Source organism: Dermatophagoides pteronyssinus, unplaced genomic scaffold (genome assembly GCF_027571235.1).
Source record: "Dermatophagoides pteronyssinus isolate colony J.1.1.1.1 unplaced genomic scaffold, Derpt_VIB-CSIC_2022.12 sq0001, whole genome shotgun sequence".
Taxonomy (NCBI): domain Eukaryota; kingdom Metazoa; phylum Arthropoda; class Arachnida; order Sarcoptiformes; family Pyroglyphidae; genus Dermatophagoides; species Dermatophagoides pteronyssinus.
Window position 1 is genome coordinate 1,069,872 of NW_027461525.1, and position 13,492 is coordinate 1,083,363.

The following is a 13,492-nucleotide window of genomic DNA, read 5'->3' on the forward strand; positions in this document are numbered from 1 at the left end:
TGTTGTCGAAAATTTGTTGATTAACATATAATTTATTTGGTTGCAAACCAATATGGTAACCTTATGGTAATTTTTTAATAGAAAAACTCAATACATTTCAATGCAAATTACATCATGAATGTTGTTTAGATGATTTTTTTCTGTTTAATACCCCAGAATGAAATGAATATTTCCAACTAATGAGCCAAAATGTACATGTACATTTGATTTTTTTGAAAATAATTAATGAATCTTGATGACGTACTGTATATATAAGACAAACAAATGTCTGCACAATTTGCCATTGAACTGTATCATTTAATTGATTAAACAGAATAGAAAGAAAAAAAGAATCTTCAATGCTAAAATGCATGATCATCATCATTAACGACGTTTAAATTCTCTAATACCGGCAACTTTAATTTCATCAGTTGTTGATGCAAAATGTTGCTATTCATTCAACGAATCATGTTTGATGATATGATTGAAACAAAAAATTCTGGCATCAGAATTATTTTGCTCTATATTTATGCATAGTGTCTGTGTCTGTGTGTGTGCGAATATATAAATTCGGTAAATTCTTTTCAAATAGAAAAAAATCTGTTATTGTTGTCCACAGAATATTCTGAATTATATTTGCATCGAGGAAATTCAACACGACAGATTTTCTTTATTTGACAGTCGATGTTTGTCTAATATCAAGGCGTGAATTTTTTTGTTTTTCGTCAATGAAAAAGAAATTCAATCTTTATTGATCGATTTTGTTTTTCTTCAAAAATCTTCGAATCAATCAATCAAACAAACAAACAATGTATAATGAAAAACAACAAATGGAATCAGAAATATCCAAACCAATACGAAAATTAAGTCGTAAACAATTATTATATCAACGACGATCACAAACAACACCATATTATATGTTAGCATCATTATCATCATCATCATCAAATTCAACACTTCCAACACGTTTTCCAATACGTACAATAAAATCATTAAATTTTTATTGTTTATCCAAAATATTTGATTATATTGATTTTAATGATTTAATAAATTGTCAATTAGTTTGTTCATTTTGGAATGAATGTGTTAAATTTCATTTGGCTAAACGTACATATTTTGCTTATGGTAAACAATATAATTCATTGAATCAACAAAATAATGAACAAGTTGATGAACAAATTGATAATCAAATTCAATCAATATCATTACCATTAAATACATATTATTCATGTGAAAAATGTCAAGCTATTATGAATGAAAAAATTTCTTTCGATCGTGATGAACAAGGTAATTATGCTGAATCAAAAAGTTCTGGTCTATCATCAACAACAACAAGTGAAAATTTAAGTTCAAGTTCAAGCCTTTCAGCATCACAAACAAGTTTAACATCATCATCAGATTCTGTTATCGATCTATTGGATCGAAATAGTAATAATTTCAATGATTATCGCTGCGCAGATTGTCAGGCTATTTATAATGAATTAAAAACATCATTTCAAACAAAAACGACTGCTGATAACAATAACAACAACCAAATACGAAATTATAATGATGATTATTATACCGATATAATTCGTTTAAATATATTCGAACGAATCCTATCTAAATTACCAAAATTACGAATATTAAAATATGCTGAAGGTAAGCTCTAATTCGAAAAAAAATTCTCGATAATATCACTAAGATATCATTGAGAAACAAAAGTCTATTTCGAGTTTTTGTTGTTTTTTCAAGATTAATGAACTTTATATAAAGTAGAAAACAAAAAAACAAAAATTATATAGATCGCGGAACAAAATGGATTTTTATAAATCTTGTTTTATGCCCCCCTGTAATGGTGGTGTTGAATTTTGTGTCACACACACACAACAGACAAAGATATGTTTGTTGAACACAAAAATCAAGCCATTCGTTATCGTTTTGCTTTTTTTTTTTTTGTTTTTTTTTTTAATTTCATTTCGTCGACGTCAACACACCAAAAGTCGACGACAAAATGACTTTATTCATTTTCATTTTGATATCATTTTTCATTTTGAGTTCAATTCGTTGAAATATGACACACACACACACACACACACACACACACACAATATTATGATGAATGATGATTCGAAATAAACAATACAATTCTGATTATGTAATGGTCTATTTATCTATCATTTCTTTCTTTCTTTTCTTTCAATTTCACCATAGGGTATCGTTATGGTTTAAAGCATAATTTTTTAGATGTATATGGAGTAAATCTAATATTACGAACATATCGTCATTGTCCACATTTGATTAATATTGACCTGTCCAATTGTGTTGGCCTTATTGAATCAGATTTCTATCAATTGGCAAAATATTATGGTCAACAATTAATTTCCTTGAATGTTTCTGGTTGTCGTATTGATGAAAATTGTTTACGTTTGATTATAAAATCATGTGATAAATTAAATTATTTAAATATTGCAAATAATTTTTGTCGTTTACAAGGAACATGTTTAGAATGGATTTCCGATCGTATTGAAACAATTGTTTCGGATTATAATCAAAATGTACGTGTTTTGGATGGCCTATTGCAAGGAAAAGGACGAAATATTATTGAACTTGAACTAAATGTTGGATATTGTTTTAATCCATCAATGCCATATAAAATATTGGGAAATCATTTTCAAAATTTAATTTCATTAAAAATTATATTCAAAAGTTTTGGAAAATATAAACAAGGAATTTTCACACATTTAGCTAATCTAAAAGAATTAGAATGTCTGTATCTGATCGAAGAAATTGATGATTTTGATTCGGAAAGTTCCCTAGATGATTATTCAATATTGGAAATATTAAAATCATGTGGTTTAAAATTTCGTGAATTATATTTACATGCAGCATCATCAATATTTGGTTGTCGTTCATCATTAACTGATTTATCAATCAATAAAATTGATATTTATTGTCCATTATTAGAAGTATTTTCAATAAAACGAGCATCGATTACTGATCAAAGTTTGAATGCAATTGCTCGTCTTAGGAATGCCTACACTGTTCAATTGATTGATTTAGAATATATTAGTGATAAAGGTATCAGACAAATTATGACATCATTTCGTAAAAATGAAGATCAACATAAACAAAAATTACGAAAAATTTGTGGTATCGAAATCGATGTTGGACGTAATGGACCAAATATTGAACAAATCAAACGAAACTAGCCATAATTATTATTTAATTCACTGTTTATTCACCACATCAAAAATATGTGTGTTGTATGTTGTAATCCATCAATCAACCAATCATTATCATTATAATCTTAATTTTGTTATAAAAATCATTAAATAAAGGGGATATTAATTACAATTATTTTATGACTACCGAATTTTCTTGTCATCGATTATATTGTTATTTTTTCGTTGTTTGTTTGTTTGTTGTCCATTCATAAATCTGTTATATTCGTCCATATTACTGTAATGATTATACTTTGTTTCATCCAGTTTTTTTTGTTTTTCTCTCTTTCTTGTCTATTCAAAAGCTTTATCAATATTTTGATTTTCCAGATTAATCAATGGAAAATTGAGTACATTTTTTAATCAAAATTTTTGCCTATAAATGGATTTGAACGGAAACAAATCTATGACGCGTTTGTATTTACCATCACTATCACCCTCAACCAATCATTTATATCGAACCCTTCATATCAATCAATCGGTAGCACTATCAGCAGCTCTATTTCTTACTGATTGGCACATAATCGTCATGAATTTTGTAAGAAAAATCTTGTGACCTTTTCATAAAATTGATTTTGTCCAAATATGAATAAAACAAACAAACAAACAAAATTCAATTTGCAATACATTTTCACGATTTGTATTCATGCACGTGGATATGTTTGTTTATTTTTTCTTCATTGGATGTCAAACCAAAAATATTATGAATATATATCAACTGTCAACTATATTTATACAAAATTCCAATGATAAAAATTGAATAAATAAATGTTTTGGTCTGATTTTTGTTTTTTGGGTAGCTTTGCGCATCTTGTGACTTTGGAAAACCGCTTCAAACTGGTTTAGTGAATGATTCAAATGACAAAAAAAAGTCTTTATAGTTGTCATCTTTAACCAATGAAAAGGAGGAAAAATAAACCAAAAATATTCACACTTATCGCTTATTGTTTCTAAAATTGATAATCAAAAATGAAAAAAGAAGAATCAAAAAATAGAGCATATTGGTGCAGAAAAATTCAAAAAAAAAAACTAGGCTAAACCAGATTCGAAGATCAATCAAAACAGGAGTTAAACAGTTACCACAGAGAACAAAAAAAAACTTAATCCGTTAATCATATTGAAAGATTTATTTGACATTGGAATTCGCCAAGAACAAAGAAGAAGTGATAATGGGAAAAAATTCCATGGAATTTGGCCGGAAATTGATTTGATGAAATCAAAAAAATTGATAAAATTTTTTCTTGATTTTTAACGATTGATAAACGATGATGATGACGTTGATGATTACACAATTCCAATATGGGGAAAAACCGTATCACCAAATATGAAAAAAAATGAGAAAAAAAACGAATTACCACTGTATTTCGTGTTCATACCCCTTCCTCCTCCCCTTCTTGATATATATTGAAAATCTGTTTTTTTTCCATAAACAAAACAAAAACTTATTACCATCCAGAGTTATCATCAGGAAAAAAAATCATCATTATGGATGTGTATCTGGTAGCTGGGAACAAGAACGAAAAAAACAAGCAATAAAAATCGAAATTCATTTCAATTTTAAAATGATTGATTTGTGTGCGAAGAAAATCATTCATTCAATCAATTTTAAATCGATTCTTGATTCTTTATATAAACATTGGAAAAGGCAAAAATTGAGGTCATAATTTTGTTTTTTTCTTTGGTTTTCTAAATTAGTTTTTAACCATTTTTTGATTTATATGCTATATGTTTACGTCATATTTTTTTTGAAAAGATTTGAAATTTCAAGGATAAAATGTTCAGAATTTGTTGGAAAAAAAACAAATTGCTTTATTGCTGAAAAAATTCTTTAAAGTTGAAATTGAAATAACCAGGATCATTGATTTGTGATTGGAAACAAACAAAAAAAATAATTTTTATCATTGAATCGTCATTTGATTGTTTTATTTAGAAATAGAAATAAATAAAAAAAAAATAAATATTTAGCAACAATTATCATTCAATCAAACAAACAACAACAATCACAGAATGTCTTCCCCAAAGTCATAAGACTTGAATAATGATGATAATGATGATGGCGATAAATGATGAACCATGTTTGGATATTTATAAAATGATAAAATTTGATAATTTATAAATGTCTTCTGATAATGAATGTTTAAAAAAGGAAAAATTTCCTATATCATCATCATAATCATAAGATTATTGGCAGCCTTCCTGCTACTGTTGTTGATATATTGATTGATTGAATGAAGGGTGTTGATTTGATATTGACTACCAGGTTCGCTATTAGATATTAGATATCAATCAACAAAAAAAAATATTATCATCATTTTTCGGTGATTGATAATTAGAAATGTCAAAGTATTCAAACATCGTTTAGATGTTTAGATCAATCAAGTCAAGTATAAAATAGACTGGTCGCTCTTCAAACATCATTCATTCAACAACAGTTCGAAATACGCAAATAATCATCAACTTTTTTTTCAAACGACAAATGGATATAATAAACATTTGTCATTAAACAATCAAATTATTCTTTTCTTTACATCAACATCAATTATTCCGTTATCGAATAATTTGATTTTTCATCATTGAAGAAATCGTCATTCATCATAAACAAGCAAACGAAATCGACAATCATGCGTTATTGTCAACTATCAAGTTTTAGTCATATATATTTGGATGAATATAAAGAACCAAAACCATCATTATTATGTTCGATACGGGTATTGATTGCTTTATTATCAATGTTGGGTACATCCATTATGTATATAACTCGTGTAAATCTAAATATTGCAATTTTGGCAATGGTACAATCAAAAGATCCAGATCCGGCATTGAAAACAATTGAAATGCTGGCCAATTCATCGGCCAATATTTTACTTACAAATCCACCGGCTATAATTAATCAACAAATGTTACTTGAACCAATTCCATTAGAAACAAATGGTAATGGTGAATTCGAATGGACTCCTCCACAACAAGGAATTATTCTTGGATCATTTTTCTATGGTATGTTCTTTCGGATTATAATCTCTCATAATTTTAAATTAATTCAAATTTCTAATTAATTCAATTAGGCTATTTATCCACACAAGTTATTGGAGGACGTTTAGCCGAATCATATTTACCACCGGATAAACTTATTTTCATTGCTTTATCATCATCGGGAATCATTAACTTAATGACACCATTTTTGGCAAGAAATTCATGGTTATTATTCATTTGTAGTCGTATTTTATTGGGAGCATTTCAAGGAGTTGTTTATCCAGCATTTTATTGTCTATTTTCACGTTGGATTCCATCAAATGAACGTAGTACATTTGTACCATGGTTAGATGCTGGTAGTATTATGGGAACAATACTAATATCAGCTTCATCCGGAAAAATAATACTTTATTTTTCCAGTTTTGGTGGTTGGCCAGTTGTATTCTATTTTTCAGGTAATCAATTACAAATCAATCAATCAATACTGAACAGTATAATAATCAATCAATTTTTTTGTTTTTTAATCTAAACAGGTGTTTTGGCATTATTATGGAGTCTATTGTGGATTAGTTTTGTTCGATCAAATCCTGAAGATCATCCATTAATAACAAAAGAAGAACTAGTTTTATTAGCCAATGATAAACAAAACCAACAACAAGATAATCAATCAAAAAATATTAGTCCATATTGGTTAAATATTTTAACATCACCGATATTTCTTGGTGTTTTAACAACAAAAATTTGTTATGGTGTTGTTTTTGATTTTGTTAGTCAAAAAATCCCTGCCTATTTACAAAGTGTAATTGGTTTACCTGTTGATGAAACTGGTATTTCATTTTCATTCATTATGATTGGTTATATGGGAACATTATTATCATGTGGTATGATTGCTGATTATATAATCAAAAATTCTTCATTGAAAACTGGAACTGTACGAAAATTATTTCAATTTATATCCGCTTTGATGATGATTGTATCATTAATATTAATATCGGAAATTGGTTTATCAAAATGGCCAAATGTATTTCTATTGGCTGCATTAATGCTTGGTTATGGATTTACATCGGGTGGTGATATACCATCAGTTGTTGATATTAGTGGTCCAATTTCGGGAACCGTATTCGCTTTAATGAATACAATATGTTCGATTAGTGGATTTGTTGTACCATATTTAGTTGGTATTGTAATTGCACCATCACCAACATCAATTAGTTTATGGCGTTGTTTGTTTATTTCTGGTGCCATAATAATGGGTATTGGTATATTTTCATTCATAACATTTTCATCAGCAAATCTACAAACACATTGGTTACGACAAAATGAATCGGATGATGATGATGAAGAAGCATTAAAAATACCTGTCGTACAATTTGAATATAAAAATTCATTATCAATAAGCTTGGTACCACAATCAAATTACATTCCAAGATATGATACATTCCCCATTAGATCCGTAGATCGTTATAATCAAAAATTATAATCTAGTCTCATTATTTTCCATATAAAATTGTACATAAATTTTCATTAAATCTATCTACCTATTGTATATTTGTTAGGCATTCATGTACATTTATAATTATAATTATTATTACAAATTCATTACTAAATGATTGATTGATTGATTGATCTAAAATTAAAAATTCATTATTATTATTATTATCAATGGTTAAATTTTCTAATTAAATAAAGTTTTCCAGGTTTCAAGGTTTAAACAAACAACCAGGGTAAAACACACAGCAAACACAACTGAACACTGAAATCAATGTTGAATTGCACAACAATAATTTTCTTTTAACAAAAAATTCAATGAATTACATTCAGTTATCAATCATCATCACCATCGACATCGACAACAACAACAACAACAAAAATAACGCCCTAATTAACAAAACTTTTTTTGTAAATTCATTTTTTGTACATTTATAAAGAAATAAATAAATACATTATTTTTATCATTCTCATCATCATTCAATCAATCAATCAATCAGAAAGCTTAACGGCCCATTTAGGGCCATTGCTTCTACAACAATAATTTTCCACCGTTCTCTGTCATCCGGGATATTCGATGAAAGTGGTCGGCCAAGTTGTTCCAGGTCCTTTTCCACGCTGTTCCGCCACCTCTCCTTGGGTCTGCCTCTGCCCCTGGAACCGGCAGGTTTATAGTTGAACGCCTGGTTCAGCAGCCCGTTGTTTCTCCAAACGTGGCCCATCCATTCGATTCTTTTTCCCCTGACGTATCCCAAGATACTTGTACGCCCAAAGCGTTCGTACAGGTCCGCGTTGTGCCTTTTTTCGAATTGATTGGATACCGGGTTGAAGACGGGCCCAAATATTTTCCTGAGCACTTTGCGTTCGAATACTGCTAGCATTCTCATGTCGCCTTTGCAAAGTGTCCAGGCCTCGCAGCCATACGATAAGACTGGCCTAATGTAAGCGAGGTATAACCGGATTTTTGACTGGTGGGACAATAACTTAGATTTGAGCGTTCTCTCGAGACCATAGTAACACCGGTTTGCACATTTGATTCGTTCCCTGATTTGTTGATGTGCATCTCTCGTGTTGTTCAGGGTTACGCCCAAATATTTGAAATCACTGGTTTCTTGGAAGTTGAATCCTCTCACCTCCATGACGTGAGAGGCCTGGTAGTTTTTGTTGGTTTTTGACCCGTTGATCGTTAGGAATTTAGTTTTTGATTCATTAACGATTAGTCCAACTTCACTGGCGGCATCAATAAGTTTTTCACATGTCGTTTGGACTAATTGCATCGTTGTACCTCTCATCATCATTATAAATTATAAATTATAATTTATAAATAAATGATGAAAATTCATTCATTACAATAATAATAATAATGGGTGTGCGTTGTGTGTATCTCAGCATCACTGTAGATATATATTTCGATATTAAACGTGTGAATTATTCCAATTTGATTTGCTAACCGTTGTTAATTTATCCAGATTTTTTACTTTTGATATCGATACTTTTTACGTAATAATTTCTTTCTTGTTGTTGTCTATGTAGAAGCGTGTGAATGTTTAGTGTGAGAGAAACAACAAGCAACAAGTGTTTCGAACACAAACATGGACAAAGACCACACACATATTTTTTCAACGAAAAATCTTTGAAGGATTATACAGCAGTGTAAGCCTCGGTTTTTTTCGTTATCGATATAAGAATTGAAAAAAAACAAAGGAAATTGACAAAGGATAATCTTTTCTTTCAAAAAAAAGTATTTTAATCAAATGCTTTTAAAAAAAGACAAACAAAACAAAACAAAACAAAACATCAGATTTACTACAGACAATCATTATTATCATTTCATTTTATTTTCAAAACAAAAAAACTTTTACTTATTTTAGTGACAACGAAGAAAACGAAAAAAACGAGAAACAAAACAAGCAAACTTCTATGTTTGTTCAGACTTTTGACACCCGAAACAGGTGATGATGATGATTATAATGAGATTTAATGATAGAAAAAAAAGTAATTAACGAAAAACAAAACAAAAAAATTGAAATAGAAAACTCGATTTACGTAATAATCGATTTTTGTTTTAATTGAAAAATCATCATCAATTTTTAACAATCGATACAATCGATATTTTTTTTGATTTTTGTGTAAAAGATACGAAAGGGATAAAAATATCGATCGATCGATTAATCAATAATTTTTTTTTTGTTTTGTTTTGATTAATATTCATATTATCCAGATGAAAAAATTTGTTTGAAATATTGGCCAAGATAAACAACAACAACAAAATGCCACACAAGGTGTGTGTGATGCCCGAGAATGATTCGTCATTGCCATCGCCCAATATCAAAAGAAAACGACGCCCAATGTTTGTTAATGTTTGCTTGCGTTCATTCCTTAATCCTGTCTATCAATTGATTTTTTTGATTTGTGAATTTTGCTTTCCCCCAACCTGCAACTCTGTCTGCTGAATGATGTTTGTTGTTGTTTAGTTCACCATTATTCAACATTAATCAACATTTTTTTTTTAAATGAAATAAATATCGATTCATTCAGTCATTCCATTCCTGTAACCTTGTCCAGTTTGATTGATCCAAAAACGTCATTTACAAAAACGTCATTCGAGTAATGAAATGGCTAATCAAAAACAAAAAACAAAAAAAAAAATTATCAATTTTCAATGTCGACAACATTGTGTGTGTGATTGATTGGTTGAATTCAATCAATTTTTTAAATTAAAAAACTTGACTTGATAAAAATTTGTTCAAAAAAAAAAAAAACAAAAAAAACAAAAAAAATGACCAAAATGAATTAGTGAAAAAAAAAAAAATTGATTTTCGTAAATGATGATGATCATATAATCATCGACTAAAAATCATAAGTCACGATTATATATTATGATGCCATCGCTAGGTCACTATCATCTTAGTTTATTTTCACTTTTACTTTCACTTTTAACATTGAATTTTTGATGATGAAGAACAACATTGTATTGTTTTTTTTACGTACGTGGTTAGAGAATCGATTTATCGAGTTGTAATTCGTCGTCGTTGTTATTAGTTGTAAATTATTCACTGATAACATATATGTAATATTTTGGAAACAAGACAAAAGTGCTAAAGGATTAAATGTGTAAATAGTGTTTTCAATGGTAATGTTCGCTTGTTGCTTGCTTGTTGTCAAATTTCATGATAATGGATTTAATTTTAGCCAAAAAAACGAAAAAAAAACATCTCTGTTGTTTTTTTATTAACACCATCATTATCATCGAGGTAATAAGCAAAAACAAAAAAAATCAAAAAAAATTAAGACTTTTTTGAATAGTGTGGATCAAAGATTACTAAAAACGAACTAATTCACACACACACGTGAACACAAAGACAATGATATTTCTTTATTTTCGGGATCATCATTTTCTTTATGTAAAATTTGAATTTGAAATCAAATTTGTTTGTTTGTTTGTCATTGTCTTATTTTACGTGTGTTTATGAAATCATCATTCTTGTTTTGATTTTTGCTATTTGTTCTATTGAATCAGTTTCATTGTACACAAATGATTCGGTTTGATTGATAAAATAATTAAGTTTATGCACACAGAGACACACGGTATTGTTTTTTTTGTGGATATTAATAAAATGGCTAAACTGACCTTGTTGTTGTTGTTGTTGTTTGAATCATCCAAAAAACATTCAAACAAACTTCCCTTTCACAATACAGATTTTTTTTAATTGATAGTTTTTGTTTTGGATAGTCAAATAATGTTTGTTAATTTGATTTTATTATTGAATATTTGGTTTCTTTGTTATTGTTTTTCGATTTCAATTCGAATGAATTAAGCAACAATTCTATCCTGCTCGATTTCAAATATGAAAAAAAAATTGTTTCTTCGAGGTTAGCAACTAATTTTGAATTTAGCTGAATTCAAATGATCCTGTTTCACACAAAACAAAATGAGAGCAAAGGTAATTAATAGACGAAATTGAATTTCAAACACTGAATTGACATTGACATGTGGTTTTTAGTCAATCAATTCGCTGTTTGTGTGGATGTTTTTTCTGTTTTTCCTGAAATCGATTTTCGGATTGTAAATCTTTTCGGACATAAAGATCATTTTTAGTAATTGAATTAATTCAATTCAATCAATCATAGATATCATGAAATGTACAATATGTCTTCGTTATCGTTTTAATGGTAAAAAGTAAAAAAAAATGAAAAAATATCTTCCGGTATGGACATTTAATGATGATAATAATGATTATTGTCATCGAATCGTTACTATATGAATGAATTATTATTATCTGATGGTTTGAATTTGACAATTTGATAGGTTTTGTAATTCAATTTTTGCACTCTTTGATTTTTCATTTCATTTGGCTACAGGCCACATAATCTACATGTAGATATTGTTATTATCAAAAACCGAAAAACGAATACGAAAATCACATCATTAACACAGTAAATAACTTTATTTCATTTCATTTTTCAAATTGATGGCCACCAAAGTCTTTAACTCTTTTTTTTTCTTCGAGAAAACATTACCATTATCAGTTCATTATGATGACAATAATAATCATACAACTGGCACACGTTATGTAATTTATTGAAAAGCCAAACCTAGTGTTACCAATTATTTATTTTTCATTGCTTGTCATCTAGATTTTTTATAACAACCATAACGACGAATAACGGAATTAGATATGTAATTCTTCTTGTATAATTTACATAAACGTTACTTTCAAAAAAAAGGGAGAGAAAAGCGTTCAAAAATTTTCGGATAAATCATTTTTTTAAATTGCTCGGTAATTAGACTAGATTAGATTAAATGATGGTGGAGGCAAATGACAATGATGAAAAAAAAGGAAGTCATTATATAGATGTGCTTTTGTTTAATATTTTTTTAGCTTCTAAAAAAACTTACGTTAATTTGAAAATGAATGTTGTTGTTGTTGTCGTTTTTCAAAAATGAAAACATCTTTTTTGAAACGAAAAAAAAACCATTGAGGTTTGACATTTACCACGTTCGTTTGGATGCAAGCGGCCACTGTTAATCCTTTTCTCTTTTCACTCTTTCCAAAAAAGATAATAAATACACCAACTTGTCCAAAAAAGTTTTTGCTGTTCATGTTTTTTTCAATGGAACAAACAAAAAACAATTTAAACGTTTCATTTCATTTCTTCCATCATACGTCAATCATAATCATATCATTATATTTGGAAGTGAAAAAAAAATTTTAAAGAAAAATTAGTGGACTTAAAAAAGTGAATTAAAAAAACTGGACCATATGAACGAGCGACAATTGCTCACTTACTTGTTGTTGTTTATCTCCCTTCCTTTCCATACTGTTTATAGTTTTTTTAAAGTTGATAATTTGACGTTATTATCTATTTTACAAACGTTTATCTACCATAGATAACAAAAAGGCAAACAAGAAAAAAAATTGGTGTTGTCCATCGAGAAATACACGTGTTTTGGCTCATTTTTTGTTGTTGTCGGCCAATTATATCGATTATTTTCAAATTAAAATTTATAATTAAATTATTTTAAGCAGATGGCTTTTTTGGGGAACAGATTAAAGAAACAGATTAAAGAAATTGATACAAAATACCTTTTGCGAATGTTGTGGCATTTGGTTGATAAAACAAAAACAAAACAAATCGAATGAATGAATGAAAAAACACGCGAATAAACATCATTTTGGTTGTCACGTGTTTTTTTCAACATGTTAACTGAGGGTGTGCACACTGCAAAATTGAAGTGTTATCGAATGTTTTTTTTTGGCTTTTGACGTTCGAATTGGAAAAAAAACATTCGAATTTCCGAAATCACAATTCGAATTTTTTTTCTTGAAAAAAATTCGCTCATCTTTTCT

General features: G+C 28.5%; 2 protein-coding genes and 1 long non-coding RNA gene across 4 annotated transcripts; 2 read left to right on the forward strand and 1 right to left on the reverse strand.

The window, feature by feature from the left end:
- The first annotated feature begins 418 nt into the window (after positions 1–418).
- LOC113794026 (uncharacterized) lies at positions 419–3,315 on the forward strand. The gene is made up of 2 exons (XM_027344113.2): positions 419–1,620; positions 2,173–3,315. Exons 1-2 carry the CDS (start codon positions 789–791, stop codon positions 3,168–3,170), a joined length of 1,830 nt encoding a protein of 609 aa, XP_027199914.2. The 5' UTR covers positions 419–788; the 3' UTR covers positions 3,171–3,315.
- Positions 3,316–5,583: 2,268 nt separating this feature from the next.
- LOC113794033 (putative transporter slc-17.2) lies at positions 5,584–7,809 on the forward strand. Its single transcript, XM_027344120.2, has 3 exons — positions 5,584–6,176; positions 6,245–6,607; positions 6,686–7,809. Exons 1-3 carry the CDS (start codon positions 5,804–5,806, stop codon positions 7,630–7,632), a joined length of 1,683 nt encoding a protein of 560 aa, XP_027199921.2. The 5' UTR covers positions 5,584–5,803; the 3' UTR covers positions 7,633–7,809.
- Positions 7,810–9,663: 1,854 nt separating this feature from the next.
- LOC142645186 (uncharacterized) lies at positions 9,664–13,344 on the reverse strand. Of its 2 annotated transcripts, none has more exons than XR_012846345.1 (4): positions 13,229–13,344; positions 12,932–13,175; positions 12,541–12,796; positions 9,664–10,259 (listed from the first exon to the last, which is right to left on the reverse strand). It is a non-coding gene; the product is annotated as an uncharacterized LOC142645186 (long non-coding RNA). The 2 variants fall into 2 exon arrangements; XR_012846344.1 differs by lacking the exon at positions 9,664–10,259 and adding an exon at positions 12,184–12,430.
- Positions 13,345–13,492: the final 148 nt, after the last annotated feature.